The sequence below is a fragment of the Erpetoichthys calabaricus genome, chromosome 6 (genome assembly GCF_900747795.2).
Source record: "Erpetoichthys calabaricus chromosome 6, fErpCal1.3, whole genome shotgun sequence".
In the NCBI taxonomy this organism is placed as follows: Eukaryota; Metazoa; Chordata; class Cladistia; order Polypteriformes; family Polypteridae; genus Erpetoichthys; species Erpetoichthys calabaricus.
In genome coordinates, this window is record NC_041399.2 from 163,111,555 (window position 1) to 163,130,448 (window position 18,894).

General features: G+C 39.2%; 2 protein-coding genes across 3 annotated transcripts in view; one reads left to right on the top strand and one right to left on the bottom strand.

Annotated features, from left to right (window-relative positions):
- The window catches only part of klhl18 (kelch-like family member 18), a 41,661-nt gene extending 29,429 nt beyond the window's left edge, over nucleotides 1-12,232 (bottom strand). For both annotated transcript variants that reach the window (XM_028804085.2, XM_028804084.2), the window contains exon 1: nucleotides 11,988-12,232. In XM_028804085.2, coding sequence (XP_028659918.1) covers nucleotides 11,988-12,125 — 138 coding nt within the window. In that variant the 5' untranslated portion in view covers nucleotides 12,126-12,232. The remainder of the gene's footprint in view (nucleotides 1-11,987) is intronic.
- myd88 (MYD88 innate immune signal transduction adaptor) overlaps nucleotides 1-18,894 on the top strand; it is a 399,089-nt gene that overhangs the window by 100,314 nt on the left and 279,881 nt on the right. The gene's annotated exons all lie outside the window — the stretch shown is intronic.

Here is an 18,894-nt window from a genome sequence, read left to right on the forward strand (position 1 = left end):
CATTTGAAATACATCAGTCTGTGTGTAATGAATGCATCTAATATACAAGTTTCACTTTTTGAATGGAATTACTGAAATAAATCAACTTTGTCATGATATTCTAATTTTATGACCAGCACCTGTACATACAAGCAAGCAGGGAAGTTTTCACATTTTATTTTCATACAGCATTGAAGCAATAGGAATTTAATTTGACTGTTTTGACACTGATCAACAGAAAAAGATCTTACAATTTTAAAATGAAAACAGAGCTCTACAAAGTGATCTAAATTAATTACAAATATAAAACACAAAATAACTGGTCACATAAGTATTCACTTTCTTTAATATAATACATCATTTAATAATACATCAGTGGAGCAGCCAACTGGTTTTCAAAATTACATAATTAGTAAAATGGCTATCACCCGTCAGTAGTCAATGAGTTTAAATAAATCGTAGTAGAAATGAACCTTATGTGGAAGGCCAGCTTTTGGTGAGTCAGTATCATGGCCTAACCTACACAATGAAGACAAAAAAACACTCCCAAGCAACTCCATGAAAAGGCACAGATCAAAGGATAGTCACAAGAAAATATTCAGGTCACTAAAAACCCCTTGGAGTGCAGTTAAAATCAGTCATTAAGAGAGAGAAAGAGTATTGCACAGCTGTAAATCTGCCTAGAGCAGGCGGTCCACAAAATATTAAATGATTGTGCCAGAAGATGACTACTGAGGGAGGCCTCCGAGGAAGCTATGATAACACTGAAGGTGGTACACACTGCAGAGAAGGATATTAGAAAGATTGTGCATATAACCCCTGTTGCCCAGGAGCTTCAACAGTTGCAGCTTTATGGGAGAGTGGCAAACAAAGCCATTGTTCAAACAAAAATGCACATGACATACGAGTCTCATATGTGCCATCCCATGCGCAGTCAGCTGAACAAAGGTTCTGTGGCCTGATGAGACTAAAATTGAGATTTTTTGGCCATCAGACTAAACACTTAGTTTGAGCACTTCACATTACTAAAAACACATCATCACCACCACGAGGCGGGGTGGTGGGAGCATCACGCAGAGGAGAGGTTTCCCTGGAAGGCAGCAAAATGCAGGGAAATCCTTGAGCAAAACCTTATGTAGTCTGGATGAAACCTGCTCCCTGGGAGAAGATTAGTTTTCCAGGAAGAGAACCAACACAAGCGTAAAGCCAAAGCTACACAGGAACGGCTTAACAACTGCAATGTTAATGTCCTGAAGAGGCCTAATCAGACTCGAAATGTCAATCCACTTGAGGATCTGTGGCTGGACATGAAAAAGGCTGTTCACTCGTGATCTCCATGTAACCTGACACAACTTAAGCAGATCTGCAAAGAAGTAAAATGGGGAAAAACTACATTCTCAAAATGGGCAATGCTGATACAGACCTGTATATACAGCTTCAAAGCTGCTATGGCTGCCAAAGGTGCATTTCCTAAACACTGACTTAGGAAGGGGTGAATACATAAGTGATCAATTAATCTGTGTTTTAAATTTCTAATTAAATTAGAGCACTTTGCTGAGATCCGTTTCCACTTTGACATTAAAAATTGTCTTTTTCTATTGATCAGTGTTAAAAAGCAAATGAAATCCACTATGATGCAATGTTGTATAATAATAATAAAAAGAAAAAATTCCAAGGGGGTGAATACTTTTCATAGGCTCTCTGGATGCCTTAACAAAAGGCACCCATGCATGTCATAAGGCAATGGGTTTCAGGTTCAGTGTTTGGGGACCCCCAGGCTGTAGTTTTTTTTTTATTTTAGTGAACTTCATATTCAGTGTATCATTCTTACTTTTAATTCATCTAATTATTTGGCCTATAAATATTTCAAAGAAATAAAAAAAATGCATTCTTTGCTTTGGTTTTAAAATGTTTAAAAAGAAAACAGAAGAAGAAATAGAATTTTCCCTTTTCAGTAGAGTTTACTCCCTTAAATGTATCCAAATTCTGATGATTAGCAATGAGCACTACAGATGCAGGTGCAAACAACATTGAGTGCTAATGGGGGGGGGGGGAATATTTCCATGCTATTTTCACTTGTTTTCTTACTAAGAAACTTTAACAAAAGAGCAGAAACATTAACTTAATCCAGGAGCTGAAGAATATCTGACACAAGGCAAGAATCAACACCGTACACTGTTTAGTTTACTCAAGAGACCACTGATGTATGTATCCAAAGAGGTCTAATATAGAATCGCCAATTAACTTAACACACACTTTTTTTGAGGAATATTTCAGCATTAATGGCAACACAAATGCCATATTAAACTATAAAACAAACAGAGGAAGGAAAATTAATTTATTCCACAGATCTGACTGGTGTAACAGATAAAGAGAATCAAACTAAACTAATTGGTTAGTTTACAAAGAGGACAAAATATCTGAAAAATATGGAGTTCCAATGTTTTCCAATGTCTGCATTCTCCCACATGTCCAAAGGTAAAGGATGAGGGTAACTGCCATCTCCAAATTAGCCTTAAAACTTCCAAATGCAAAGGGTTCGATTTAAGAAAACAAGCCCCTGATGTTTATGAGGCATCCTTGTAATACTTAAAGGAAACTAGAAATATTTATTTTATCACAGATTCTTGGAACTAATTTTCTTGAGGTAAGAATACAATATTCCTGACCACTTGTCTGCTCACAGCCCCCATCATGGGCATAGTTACGACAACCCAAAAGCCCCCTGCACAGAGCTAGGTTCTGCTTAATGCTACTTTTGTTCCTGCAATTCTGTTTTTGTAGCAGTTGTGTTCTCCCATGGGTTTTCACAACATACAGACAATGCTCAAATAATAGAACAGTGAATTGGTGCTGCTAAAGTGACCTTTGATTGAATGGCGCCCTGTGCTATAGTTGTGCCTAGCTTATGCCCAATGATTGCTGGCATAGGCACCAGTTGCCCCATGACCCTGCCTGGGTAAGCAGATTAGGAAAATGGATGAATTATTATTATCATCATTATAACTGTGCCTACAGTGGAGAAAAACCTATAACTAGATTTATCTTACTCCTAGTGTTTGATGACAAGGGTCCGCTTTTTGACACGTCGCTTTCCACTTGTTTTGATCCAGGGCATCTTCAAGAGGCAGTGCTAACATTGCGAATTTCATCCCTGAACCAATCGAGCAAGCGTCTCTTTGAGCACCCATGTGGACACTTTCCCTGCGGGCCGAGGTGCAAGGGTGTGATTGCTACCAACTACCATCAGAGGCTCACTATTCTATTTGTATAAATTAACAGATAGAAGATATCGAATACAGTAATTGATAATATTATTGGGCAGCAAGGTGGTGCAGTTGGAGCATTGCTTTTTTGCAGTAAAAGAGACTGGGGTTCCCATGTATGTGGGGTTTCTATACTCTCCCCAGATGCTCTGGTTTCCTCCCACAGTTCAAACACATGCAAATTAGATGGTTTACTGTGGTTAAAGTGACCCTAATGTATGTGTTTGGCGGCTCTGTGATGGACTGGTGCCATACCCAAGGATTGGTCCTTATGTCCAATGCGTGCTGGGATAAGCTTCAGATGCCCCGTGACCCTACCCTGGATTAGCAGGTTAGGAAGACTGATGGATGGATGGATGAATGAATGAATGCCTATCTGTTCAGTTGATGACACCTGATTACATACTACATACCTGCTCAGTATTCTCTCTGTTGAAGCACACACATGCATGATCAGTCTAGCGGCAGTAGACAATCTTTGAGACATAAAGAAATAACCTTCTGTAAGTGAAAGAATAAAATTGATTTTAAGTGTGCACTTTTCAGTTATTATTGTCTAGTTGTCTACAGAACAGACAGCAATTCACAACTGTGCATCAGCATTTATTAATGTCAATGCCATTCATGTCAATAACTGGAGTATGTTGCTGGCTTTCCGAGGTGAATCCATGCAGAGGTAGACGAACGGGGAGGTTGGTGATGTGAAGTACAAGGGTGATCTTTAAAAATGGCTGAAGCTCACAACAATGATTTGCTTTTTGTTTTTGTTACCTTCTTACAACCGATATGTTGTTTTGTATTATGATTGTAATCTCAAGACATGGATAAATACTCAATAACATTTTTGTCTTGAGGTATTCTTTATAGTTTAAAGCTTTTTATTCACCTATGGATTTGGGAACCATTAAGCCCTACTGTAAGCTACAAGAAAGAAAAAAAAAAAAAAACATGCTTCACTTTAGGATGCAATTTTACGTGGCAAATTACTATAACGGGGCGGCACGGTGGTAGCGCTGCTGCCTCGCAGTTAGGAGACCAGGGTTTGCTTCCCTGGTCCTCCCTGCGTGGAGTTTGCATGTTCTCCCCGTGTCTGCGTGGGTTTCCTCTGGGTGCTCCAGTTTCCTCCCACAGTCCAAAGACATGCAGGTTAGGTGGATTGGTGATTCTAAATTGTCCCTAGTGTGTGCTTGGTGCGTGTGTGTCCTGCAGTGGGCTGGCGCCCTGCCCGGGGTTTGCTTCCTGCCTTGTGCCCTGTGTTGGCTGGGATTGGCTCCAGCAGACCCCTGTGACCCTGTAGTTAGGATATAGTGGGGTGGAAATTAATATAACCATGATTGTGAATAAATAACTGACTTGAAAAATACCAAACTCATCCTTTAATTTCCCATTGGTGCTGGATTGCTCACCTTCATGGGATTTCCTCTTGGAACTCCCAAAGCCAAAAAGAAACACAGCTAAGGTTGACTGTGACTATAAACTGTATGAATGAGTGTGGGTGTGTGCATGAATGAATATTTCCAGAGTCAGACTATTGCCCATCCAGTGTTTGACGTGTTCATTGTGCTCCTGAGATTGCCAGAGTAATTCATAAAAAGATGATATGAGTGTAATAGTGCAAGTTTTGGAGAGAAGCAACTTGTTTTTTCTCACATAAACCTCTGCCCATTTAATGGAAACACTCTCATTTGCAAATGTCTTTCAGAAAAATGTAACAATGCAACATATATGAGAAGAGAAACACTAATCATTTCTAAATTTCTCACTTGAGACTCATTCTACCAGAAAGGGGAAACGAGCTGTCCAGTAAGAATTAAGCATGGCTGAGCATTAATGTACCTACGAACACTTTCTTGGATTAACATTCAAACATAACATTGTTATATAAACTAAAGAATGCCTGACTCACTTTAAAATTTCCCTTCTTGGAAAAGCAAATTAAACTGCAGGAAAGGACATACTTCTTTTTCTCTGGTCCATATTCTAGAAAACACTGTGGTGCCGAGGACTCGTGTTACTGGTTTAAAACAGGAAACACCTTGGGTGAGAAATACACAGCTTTTCCTAAGGCATTAAAACAAACAAACACAGCATATCCTTCAAGTTAGCACATAAAAGAAAAAAGTCTACAGCCAACATTACATGTTACGCTTTGCTTAAACTAGAATAAAAGGTGCATAATGTCTTCTCCTTCCTCTTCTTTAAGGAACAAAGCTGAAAAAATATAGCAAACAACAAACATGTAACTAAGTCAATGCTGGACGTCTTCACATTTTTATTTTAGCTGAAGCTTTCTCTTCTACCTTTGTCTGTTGAGGAAAAATGATAATGAAACCGACTGATAATGCTGAATTGGCCGCACTGCACCAGTTCTTCAAATGAATCCCACAATGTTGGGTCAACCTACACTCAGTAGCCACTTTATTTGTACCAGATAAGAGCCCCTTTTCCTTTAAGAACAAGATTCCACAAGATGGCTCCGACATTACTTTGAGATTATGATTCATGCTGACTTAAATGTATCAGACAGACTCTGCAGATTTTTCAGCTATACAATCATATTGTGAATGTCCTATCCTCATTCATGAGGTATTTTATAAGACTGGAATCAAGGGACTATGCAGGCCATTGGAGTGAACCAGTGCGAGATGCTTGCATTATGGCATGGTAAATTATTATGCTGGAGGCATCCATTTAAAAAGAAAAACTATGGCTGTGAATGGCTGTCCACATGTGCAGCATCAATGCTAAGATACACTATGGGGTTCAAATAAATCTCCTTTGGAAATAAGAAGTACATGGCTACAAGAAATCATTTCCCAGAAGATTAAAGTACCATCGGCAGCACTGACACAAGTCAAGATGGATCCATGGGTCCATGCTGATAACTGCATTACGCACCAGAAAATCGATGTTTGTATGAACAAGCAATATTTTTTCAATCCTCAATCATTCGCAGTTTGCTTGCATGCCCATAGCAGTGCCAGCTAAAAGGTGAAAAGTTGAGCAGCTTTAAATATCTTGCAGGGACAATCACTTATGAACTGAACATTTCTACTCCTGTCAAGAAGACTCACCAGCACCTCTAATTCCTCAGATGTCTGATGACAGTTTGCATTTTTCCATCTGTTCTGATGAAATTTCTACAGGTGCACAGTGGAGTCCATCCTTATTAACTGCATCACTTCTTGATGAAGCAGCTGCTCAGCTCAACATTATAAAGCACTATAAATGGTGGTGAAGGTGGCACAAAATATTATGGACACCGAGCTGACTATTCAGGACATGCACATTACTCGCTGCCTTGGAAAGGCAAACAGTAAAACTAAACACCTCAGCCTCCTCACATAGCCATGTTTCTCATCCTTTCCATGTGTCAAATGGTACAGGAACACTGGAACCCAGACCAGGAGATTTAGGGATAGTTTCAAACCTACAAGTTGTAGGTACAGTAGTGAGAAAATGTATATATTATCTATCTATCTATGGTGGGCTGGCGCCCTGCCCAGGGTTTGTTTCCTGCCTTGCGCCCTGTGTTGGCTGGGATTGGCTCCAGCACACCCCCGTGACCCTGTAGTTAGGATATAGCGGGTTGGAGAATGGATGGGTGGATGGATGGATAATGTATAAAAAATATATATATGTGTGTGTGTATGTATGAATGTTCCAGCATCACTTCCAAATGGCTGGAGCGATTTTCATGCAGCTTGGTAGACATGTTTCTCATTGGTTGACTAAAAATACTGTAGGGTCAAATCAACCCTAACCCATCCCCTTCTGGGTAGTGTGGGGGATGATCTTGTGGTCTTGTATGCATGTTATCATTCACTTGACACTTGGAACAACCACCAGAGGGCAAACTGGAGGTGACCGTCAGCATTCTTTATGTTTGAGCACCACTTAAATAGAGTTGGCCGGTTCCGAGCGTCAACCAAATGATAACTTACATACAAGACCGTAAAAGAGGCACATTAGTGAGTCTTTATTGTTTGTTAAATTTATTTTTATTTTGAAAGTTGTGTTTTTTTTTTTTAATTATATTTTTCTCAAACAATAATAAAAAAAAAAATGTATTTTCCTCCTGGGCAATGCCGGGTATTTTTTGTTTTTTTGTTTTGTTTTTGTTCTTTATTTCTTGTATTAGGAATTTGTTAGTTTTCGCATACCCCTTGGGGTCAGAGCACAGGGTCAGCCATTGTACAGCGCCCCTGGAGCAATTACAGGTTAAGGGTCTTGCTCAAGGGCCCAACAGAGTAGGATCTCTTTTGGCAGTGACGGGGATTCGAACCGGCAACCTTCTGGATACCAGCGCAGATCCTTAGCCTCAGAGCCACCACTCCGCCCTTAGCCACTTCAGCTAGTATATAAATGCAGTGTATATAAACACACAGTATGTTATATAGAAATACTTGCAAATATATTTCTTATATGACTGTCTATATTATATGTTGTACAGTGAAGAAAATAAGTACAGAGCTAACCAAAATGAAAGAGCAGATTTCAGAAATTTATTTCAAACAAACTGTATAAGACAGAAACACAAATTAGTTAAGAATTTCACTGCGCAGCACAGTACAGGACAGTAAGCTTGAACTTTGTGGTCAGGAGTTGAACCTGGCATGGTCTCCTGAGGTTGCAGCCCATGCACTTTTTAAGTCCAATGTGCTAAGCACAGCATGAGTGTTATTCGAGTACATGCAGCTTTTCTGTTATCTTGGAGAAGTCTGGCCAGTTTCCTCTGACCTTGCTCATCTCTCTCATTAACAAGATGTTTTGGCACAAACACACCTGCCACTTGTGGTTTTTTTTTTTTTTTTTTTGCTTTTGCTTTGTACCATTCTGTGTAACCTCTAGAGACTGTAGTATGTAATAATCACAAAAGGCTAGCTGATTTGGTAACCAACACTAACAATCATATCACAATCGAAGTTGCTTAGATCATGTAACTCGCCAATGAATTCTATTGTTTGGTCAAACAAATAAAACTCTTGAACTTATGTGCATATAATACATAACAGGAGCTGCAATGAACTAATTGACCATTGAGAGAAGGAGGCTATTTGCATTAAGAAGCAGGTGACCTGATAAGGTTGCCACTGAGTGCATACTCCCTTCCTCACTTAAGGTCACAAGCTTTTAATAGTGACCTGAAGTACACAGTGATAGAGAACTCAGGCAAAACAAGGCTCCTCTGTCAAACTGAGTGGTTTACTCTCTAGAAAAAGATAAGCAGCTTGATAGTTTACTAAGGCCTCGGACTAGACGGAGCAATGCTCTGGATTGAAAGGAGACAGACCAAGTGGCTTAGACATTAAGCAATGATGTCCACTTTATGCCTCCACTAAAAGACAAATCTCAAGTTCAGAAGCAGGAAACACTGGAATGGTTATGTCTTTCAAACAGCCTGAAAGCACCTGGGAATTCCCCAAGAGGAGCTGGAGAATGTAGCTGAGAAAACTGAAGACTGGTCTGCCCTGCTCAGCCTGTTAGCATCTCAGCCATTACCAACAAAAGCAGCATTGACTATTTAAAAAAAAGAAAGAGCAGCTTCTTCCTTTCTGTCAGTCAAAAAGCCAACTAACAGGATAGATGAGAGTTGTGCGCATTACATGCCAGGCTGACAATGCACAGAATCACATGGTCACAACGAAAAAAGACTCACAGATATAAAAATCTATTAAAGACCATGCCAAAAATACATCACAATACCCATAACAATGTTGAATTATGTACAAATTCGGTCATTTAAATAAATTAAGAAAACCAAATACGGTTCAGTAGATTTTTACACACCTTTAGAAAGGATTACTGTACTTAACACATATTTACTCCACTAGTCAAGTGCACTTTTCCTTTACCGTATTACTCATATATTGTCTGCAAATTTAACACACAATTTCCATTCCCGCATCTATTTTGAAAAATGTCTTATTGAGGTCATAGAGGAACAGAAGCTTATACTGGCAGGTACAGGCACAAGGTAGGCAGTTCATCTTGAAAGATGCGAGTGCGCTGATGCAACCGTTTACTTGCATTTAAACAGGAAAACTGCAACACAGGAGGCATCCCACCATCAGCTCCACACAGGAGGCATCCCACCATCAGCTCCACACAGGAGGCATCCCACCATCAGCTCCACACAGGAGGCATCCCACCATCAGCTCCACACAGGGGGTATCCCAGTGTAGAAAATAACACTGGGCCCTCATTAATTAATGATGCATACAAGGAGATTTCCGATTTCTTTGAAGCATCCAATGTGACATTTATCAATATTAATGTCATGCTGATTATTAGTAAAGAAAAGCATGCATAATTATAACTTTGACTATATACTATCTCTTGCAAGGAATGTAATGTTTTAACATTGAATAATACACTACTGCTTTTGAAGAAAATTATATAAATCTATGCTGACCTGGACTTGCACTGCATAGCAGACAAAACACAAACGTAGGCTTATTATGAAATAAACTACTGCAAATGGAATGGTGCAACATGACCGGTCATCAGATGATCAAACTAATCTGAGAGAAATAATTGGATAAAACAATCCCTTGGCCATCTCCAACATGTGATCATTTTGACATAATTTGTTAAAGCACCTGCTTGTTTTGTAAAGAGTATATATTGTGGACAAGATAATCACCAACACCCCTGGATTAGACCAATATTGCAGTGATGCCAAAATCTGTGCTAATTCTTTTACGAATAACCAGATGCCAATAATGCACTCTAGCCAGAGTAAATATGGTACTGGTGTGCTCCTTGCCTCTTTTATTACCAATGAATTATTGGGTGAGTTTGAAACTTTACCTTGGCGCCAGAGTGAACATGTGCAAATATGTGTGTGCCAAGTGGTGAAATGGCACCTTGTCCAGGGCGGTTTCCTGCCTTACGCCCAGTGTCCCCCAGGGTGCTAAATTGGATTAATGAGATTAAAGCACATATGCAGATTTTGACTCTTAAGTGTGCAGAATTTCTAGCAATTTATTCAGAATGTCAAAATTAATTTCCTTGAAATGGGTTCATGTCCTCTAAACGTATTTATCGAATTTGTTAATTTTAAACAAATTTTTTTTTTTTTTTTTTTTTACTTTTTGGCCAGACAACTACAGTCTATAATTGCAGCATTAAGTACTGTAAAATATATGCTGTATTTTATCCAGATTTTTATCATCAATCTATTGACAACAGTCAACTCTGGTCAAGCTCAACGTGCTGGTACCTTCAGTGCTACAATAATTCCCTTTCTTTTATTCCAAAGAATTGCAGATTAAACTGAAAGGTAATTCTGCACTGCACTGTTGTGAAAGAGTGTGCTTTATGATGGGTTGTCATCCCTTTAGTGCATGAAATACTAAAATGAACAAAACATTTCCTTTTTTACATTTTTCAGATTCCCACTCTATGATACGTTACCTCTATTTGCAGACCTGACTGTGCCAGGTGCAACATGAATCTTGACACGCAGCTGATTTACCACATGACACCGCCATGATGTGTCTAGCAGGGCTTAACATATTTGCCCCGTTTCCAGCTTTAAGCTCCTTCAATGCTGCTTTTGAATTTTGATCTCTGCAAGTCTCTCTACCTGCAGCTTTCCAGGACAGAAGCCAAGCAGAAAGTTCTAATGGATAAGGTACTGTACTTCAGCTCTAAGCTCAGGCTCCATGCCTGACTCATTGTGTCAAGTCACTTCACCTTCCTATGCTCCAGTTCCAAATTTTAGATATGCCAAACATAACAAATAATGATAAAACACAATGATTAGAAAAGAAGAGGACTTGATGGGAGCTTGTTTTATGTCATGAGTTAAGCATGAAAGATTACATGTTCACCAAGGATGAACATATTACATTTACATTTATTTGCTTAGCAGAAGCTTTTATACAAACCTGGTCAACATAATTCAGCAAGTATCGGTCTAGGGGACAGTTTACAAAGTTGATCAACACAAGTGAACAGCTTGGAACAAAATACAAGTTACAATCCCAGCATTACAAGAAACTAAGAGCTATTGAGAGAAATTCACACAAAAACAGTCTTCATGTGTTTCTTAAATACAATGAGGGAGATAGAATTTCGAATGGAGGAGCCACATATGAAAAGAGTATGACTGAGATTTGATCCCACGCTGAGGTGACATCACCAGACGCAGTTCCATCTGATAGTACCATCTGACAAAATAGATCTGATACCACACAAATCTAAATTACTAAAGTTTTTATGCATATATTATTTTTACTCTAGTTTTTTTTTTTCTTTATTAACCAATTCTGCCAAAATAGTATTTTTCATCCTGCGGATAGGTAGTAATCCACCAGTGAAGTTACACATTAAGAAGTACTACACTTTCTCTGAAAATAGATGGACAAGAGAAAGAGGAAGACGGAAATAAAGGCAGCCGAACTGTGGGTGGGACGTGAAGTGTAAACCGTCGGCTTTCTAGTAAAGTTGTTACCTTTACCGTGGAGATCACAAAAGATGCCCCGTCCGTCAACAGGGTACGGACACTAAGAGTTAACGCTAACAATATTTTACTAACTCTGCCTCGTGTGCTTCAAGTATTGTGAGACCTATTAAACACGCAAAATCGACACAAAGTCATGCAGCGCTAAAACAGACCTTACATTTGTTCACGACTATGAGCAGCCCCACTTCTGTCATTCTTACCACTCCCTATTGCCGAACCCGACCTCCCCTCCCCTCCCCCGCCACCGGCACCGGTTTTTCATCAGGTACCTTCAAGGTAACGTCGCACAGCTTCCCTTGCCTACGGATCTCTTCCATCACTGCGTAGCCTCGCTGAGGAAGCTCCGCCACACTAAAATGCATGAAATCTTCCAGCTCTTCGAGCAACAAATCGTCTACCATCTCCATCAGGGAGAAGGAAAGAGGAACACAGAAAAATGATCTCAGTGTACTGACTAATATGAATACTGAAACGCTAAACCTAAAACAGAGGATAAACCACTGCGGCTTCCGTAGGGCATTACCTTTTCATTTTTTAACAAGACGGAAGAGGCGGGGCGTTGATGAACCCCGCCCCAAACAAATGTCACTCATCCGATAGAAAAGAGACGGTGGGCAGATCCCAAAGTGTTGAGTAATGAAGTGGCTTGGAAGTGCGGCCGGAAGGCGTGACCAGTGGGGCTCTGGAATGCAGGGGGCGGATGCGTAATGCAGTCCGGCCAGAATCCTTGGAGCGGAGGCGTTCGTTACAATGTTCCCCATTCACGTCTGTCTGCAATTCGGTGGTGCGGCGTGTGCCTACATTTTTAATGTCATAAGGTAGTGGGAGTGCTTGGGGAGCCGAGGCGTTCTTTTTGTTTTTCGTTTAAAAGTAATGCTGTGAAACGACATAGTTTCGAAAAAAATGACAAATTGACAATGGAACGTCACCTGTAAAATTAAGAGCGTTCGAAAACCCATGTGATTGTTTTAAATTATGGCCTTAGAACTGCAGTACTTTGTGTAACATAACACATGATGGACTAACGGGCGGTGGCAGCAGCACTTCTGGGTATAATCAGGAGGACATTGCGTATCAAAAATCCATTAAAGTTAAAATCTGTTTATTCAAATTCAGAGTTCCGGGTTGTAGAACGTTATTTTAAGGCTCCGCTTCTGTTGCTCCGATGACGTCTCCCAAAATCAGTTTGGTTTAATTTTAAACATTTTACTGCAACGATGATCTATGAATCGCATTTGACCCCAGTCATTCGGCAGGGTAGTTAGGAATATAACAAAGTGAGGGAGTATGCAGGACCTAAATATCCCACTGTTGTACACACTTGCACTAGCTAGCTTCTGAGCGGATAACGCAGAGTACACACTGTTATTCTTCTTGTGTCAAAAACACACAAAATATTCTGATTACAGCCTTTCTTGTCATGGTGAATGCTATTCATAGAGCTAACCCAAAAACCTCTCTACATTTCACTTTTCAGTGCATCATTCATCCAAAAAATAAAGGGTTTCAGTGCCTGTCAAATTCTTGCTCAAATATTTGCTCATGGTAATTAGCATATAATGCTATGTAAAGGAGTTTGTGAAACTGAAGTCAATGCTGAATGTGATTCCTATCATAGTAAATTGTGTATTCTTAAAAACTGAATTGAGTTCCTTTATTGCCATTGCACACAGAACAATAAGATTAAATGTGCAACTCATCCACAAAACAATAATCTTCCCATAAAATAACAAAAATGTTGCAATTAAACAATGAAATACACAATATGAATGTCAATGTATGCATACATATTGTGCATAGTGACCTGCCAGCAGTACATTAGTACAGTACAGTACAGCCGACTGATTGAGTGAGTTTATAGCTCTTGGGGTGAAACAGTCTCAGCCACAAGGTCCATGCAGGAAAGACTCTGTAGCCTTTGGCGGATGGGAGTAGTTCAAATAGACTATGGCATGGGTGAGTGGAATCCATGCAGCTGCTCCTGGCTTTTTTGAGGCAGTGTTGTGCTATAGATGTCCTCCAGGGCTGGAAGCTGCACCCTGACACGCTGCTTTGCTCTCGACACAACCTGCTGTAGTGCTTTCCAATCAGAAGCTGTGAATCCAAGATACCACATACAAATACAACGGGTCTGGTGCAGTGGTAGTAGGTCAGCTGCCATTGCTGTGGAACTCTGGGTGGCTAATGTGGTCTGAACTGATGGTTACCAGTCGTCTGTTCATTTTTCCATTTGAGTCATTGGGTAAAGTAACTATTACCACAGGACCACTATAATTTTAGTCCCGTCAGAACCTCTCAAATGACAGAATTTACCAACTTGTCGATTCACATGGGACTAATTTAACCATAATCTTTACTTAGTTGTGAATGCTTAGTCCATAAAAGGTTACTGACATGAGAGAAATCAGACGGGTCTTAAATTACAAAGGTCCTCTGGTAATAATTGCTTTACCTCCTGCAGAATCTGAATAGGGCTTGACAGTCAAACACAAGCCTAGAACATAAATTGAAATAATCCCAAGAACCACTAGTTTTACTGAGGCAAATACCAAGATATAAATTCTACATTTGAAATTCTCATTTTAACCTATTAATATGTGTTACGCATGTGTGTCTGGGGAACACTTTTCTGGCTCTGTCGAGGTAAGCGATACCATCCCGTGATGAGAGAGGGTGCTGTCACTAGTACTATCTTCTTCCGAGAAGGCGGCCCCAGGGGGACACCTAGCACCTGCCTTCAGTCCCATGATGGCCCTGCCTCTTCCTTTTGGGACACAATAAAAACGTGCATTCCTCAGAAGATGGCGGTTCATTTATAACTTCCACACCAGGTGAGACGGAGCTCCCGCTGGCAAGACTGTTGTTGGCTATTAGTTGTTTAGTAGCCTACTTGGCTAGGAATAGGTTTGGGGTTCCTACTAGAGCCACTTTCGTTTAGTTTGCTTCTTTGGGGCAGAAACATCCTACAGAGTAAATGGAGTAGCCTGGCTGGAACTTCAAATATTTCTCTGGCTTTAGCAGAAGCTGTTCTCTAGTCACATACAGTATGGCAATCCATTCTTCTAATTCTAAAAGTCTGTTTCATAGTTAATTGAATGGAGTTGCAATGTTTAGTATCCTGGCAGCAAGACAGAAACCAGCACTGTACTGGTTGCCTGTCCATTACAGAGCACATTCACAAGCACAAACTCGCACTTACTCACCTATGAGCCAAGTTATAGTTGTGTTCAACCTAAAATGGACATCTTTGAAACATTTGAAAATATTCCATTTACTACTGCAGGGGAGTAAAACATTTGTTACATCGTGGTATAACAGAAATACATACCTTGTGATACTCTGGCAAAAATGACCCAAGTAGTATGGCTAATAAAAGTATTAGAATAAAATAGAAAGGTTAAAAAAATGCAGAGAAACTACAGGTTTATCTTGACCCGATTTGGCACAATTCAGTAAATTTGTAGTCATATCACCAAATTGCATACTGTAGATTGTACACTTTATTTCTAAACAGCCATGTCATCATTTAGAGAGGAATTGAATAATCTGTAATAAGTAGTTCCAAATTTTAGTCCTCTGGGATCCCAGTGTCTGCTATTTTCATGCCCATCCACTTCTTAACCAAATGGTAAATTTGCCTTTTTTGCACTTCCTATTAACTGACTTGTTTTTTTGTTCTATCTATACAGCTGGAAACACTCGGTAGGGTGAATTTAACTTTTCTAAAAAAGTAATGTTTGTTATTATACACATTAGTTTTATTAAATTTGCTTTTCTAAAAAATGAAATGGTATGTGTGATTGATGATACAGTTTTATTAAATTTGCTTTTCAAAGTAAATGGAATGATGTGCTGTTGTAAACCTTATATCTATTAAATATACTTAAAATAATTCCTTTTTATAAGCCCCTTTATGGTGGACAAGCACAGGTTCAAACATTACTTAGACTGGAGCTACTGTATAGTTAATTATCTGCACAGCTATTGTTAGCCCTTATTTAGCAAAGACTTTAATCCACAGTTCTCCATCTGAGGATGGTTCCTGTCTTTGCACAAAACCATGAAATTGGATTAAATGGTTTCAGTAAATGAGTGAATAAAGGGATAGAGTTTATCCCAAAGAACGTAGAAATGTCAGTATATGTCCTAATTACTAACTAACTGATGAATGTAGTACCAAAGATGCACCATTTATTGCCAGACTGCTATCCTTATTATATATTTTAAGGTACTGTAATATAAACAACGTAATGAAGCTAATGTGAAGACGACTCATATCTGCTCCTCATACGTGCCTCACATATTGGATTAGAATATGCTGGATAAGTCTCCTTGGTTTTCAGAGTAACTTCTGCCAAGTGCCTTATCTACATTATGTCTAGGAAAAGATAACTAAAAGTAGGCTGTATACAGGACAGGAAATGAGCATGCCAGAAAAAGAGAAATGGCCATTAAGCGACTTTGTAAGAGAGACTGCAGCTTTGACACCAAGTAGCGTTTCTGTATCGAGTGCAGTAGCGTAGCTGGGGGGCTTGGGCAAGGGGCGACATCTGTCCCCGGGCGCAGCATCCAGGGGGCGCCAAATTGATGTTACAAAATTTTAGAATGAAATGTTTTCCATTCTTAAATGCACTAAAAAGTAAATAAAAAACATACCCAACAGACAATAATTTATCCCCTCCACTACTCTAACATGTTTGACTCCCACCCAGAAACATTTTTGATGTTATTAAACAGGTTGCGCGACTGGCATAAGGCATTAGTGTATCATTGTCTATAAATTGTTGCAAACGCCATTTCTGTGTGCCAAGTGATTTGTGTTTATGTGTTTGATAGAAAATTGATTGGGCTGTGGTGAAGTATTCTAGTAGATGGCTGCAAAAGTCTAGACGTTTCCCCATCATATTTTCGTACGAATAAATTGTAAGTAATGCAGTTTTTATAAATATATAATTATTTTGCTTTATAATTTGCTATATACTTTCTTTAAAATCATTTTTAAATGTGGAAAACTATTTTTTTCTTACAAAAACTAGGAAAGATTGTCAGCCTTGGCTTTGCTGAGTGTGGAGCGGGAGGTTACCGACAGCATACATTTTGATGAACTAATCGATAAATTTGCAGCAGCAAAGGCTAGGAAAATTTCTCTTTGAAGTTAATAATTACATTTAAAGCATTATACATCAAACTATTTTTTTTACTTTATACTAACTTCATTTTCAGGTTATTATATTATTATATCCAATGTAATGTTTAAGTTTTTGCAATGTTATATTTGAATAATATTTTAGAATAATTATATTTTTGAACTACCATTGTTGTCTTAATTATTTTACTTCGTTCTATCTTTATAAATTTAGCGAAACCTTGAAAATATACGCATAAAAGTGCTTTAAAAAATTAAAATATTTAAAAATTTAAAACTATTTAAAATTAAAAATATGACATTTTTTTCTTAAAATACTATTATTTTAAATACATTTTTAAAAATTTTCTTTCCCTTCCCCATTGCATTTTGGCAAACAGGAGGGGGCGCGAAATCTTCAGTTGTCCCCGGGCACTGAAAACGCTAGCTACGCCTCTGATCGAGTGGTAGGCATTGGTCGTGGTCTCACGTAAAAAAAGATCTAAATATAGAAAAGGACAGCTCAGCTACTATATATTATATGCATGAGCTTCACAGGATGAGTTTTGGATGGGGCCTGTCATGGATGCTTCTGCTTGCTCAGTGTGAACATTTAAAATTTGCAGATAACTGAATATCTTTTCATCAGTCCTTCCATTTTCCTGTTTAGGGTCACAAGGAGACAGAGCCTTTCCCTGGTGGAATACATACAAATAGAAATCAGCCCAGAGTGTGACGTCTGCCCTTCTTAAACACACTTTTAGTGGGCCTTTTAGTGTCACTTGCCAGCCGAACTGTAGAGGTTTGACTACACTTCCTCTTTCAGGATATATTAGCTTTATAGATAAGACAGTGAAACATGTTGTTACTGTATCAACTATCGACTGCAAAGTTATGATTAAAACTTAATGATATTTGAGTAATATTTGGGAAGTAAACAGCAAAGGTCCTATTAGTATGAATACTTACCCTGTGAAAATAATAATCCTTCCTTTCTTTCCCTTATTGACATGTTAAGAATCCATTGTCATTCCTCAGTCTGAGGCAGACACATTCAGACTGGACTGCTGTTCAGTGTCATCCTTTTTTTAAAATTGATTTTTGTATTTGTAAAAATACTTAGAAAATGTAACAATATCAAACCTGCTTAATCCAATTCACAGTCACAATTGAGGAGTGAGGGAGCCTGTGCTGACAACACTGAGCAAAATGCAGGAAACAACCCTGAAGATGGCACCAGTGCATCTCAAAGCTCACTCATACCCATACTCAGACTTGCATGTGTCAATTTGGAGTTGCAATTTAATTTAACCGACACATGTTTTGGGAACATGAGAAGAAAAATTTAAATTTGCAATTCAGACATTGAAATTCTGGCAGTCGGATTTCACCAACATTATTTACCCAGGGTGATATGTTAAAAAATCCTTATTAATGTTATTCCTTCCTTTGCAAATGGGGACTTACCACAGAAATGATTCATTCTGTTACCAACCCTCTTAATCATGAATCATCTGATCCTGCAGTGGTGATTTCAATCATTTTATTTTGAAAGGAACAATAACAAAATTCCATCAGTTTGTGTCATGTTTCACTCACGGAAACCAGAAGTTGGGCCTGCTGTACTCAAATGTTAAAGATGTGTAAACATGTAGCATTTTTGGTAAGCTCTGACCACAATCTGACCCGTTTTATTCCCAGCTACCAGCCTGTAATTAGATGGCAACCTGTGTTTTTACCAGTTGATTCTGGGGTTCATCAGGGGTGTGTTCTTGCTCCTACTCTGTTCAATGCTTGTATGGACTGGGTGTTGGGCAAGGTCATGGGGTCCAGCGGATGTGGGGCATCTGTTGGTGAAGAAAGATTCACGGATCTTGACTTTGCCAACAGTACTGTGATCTTCGCGGAGTCAATGGAGGCCCTGATCAGGGCGCTCAAGAGACTGAGTGAGGAGTCAGAGTGTCTGGGCTTGTGAATGTCCAGGATAAAAACCAAGATCCAGGCCTTTAATGACCTCATCAGCAGTGTGTCTGTTTGCAGAGAGAGTGTCG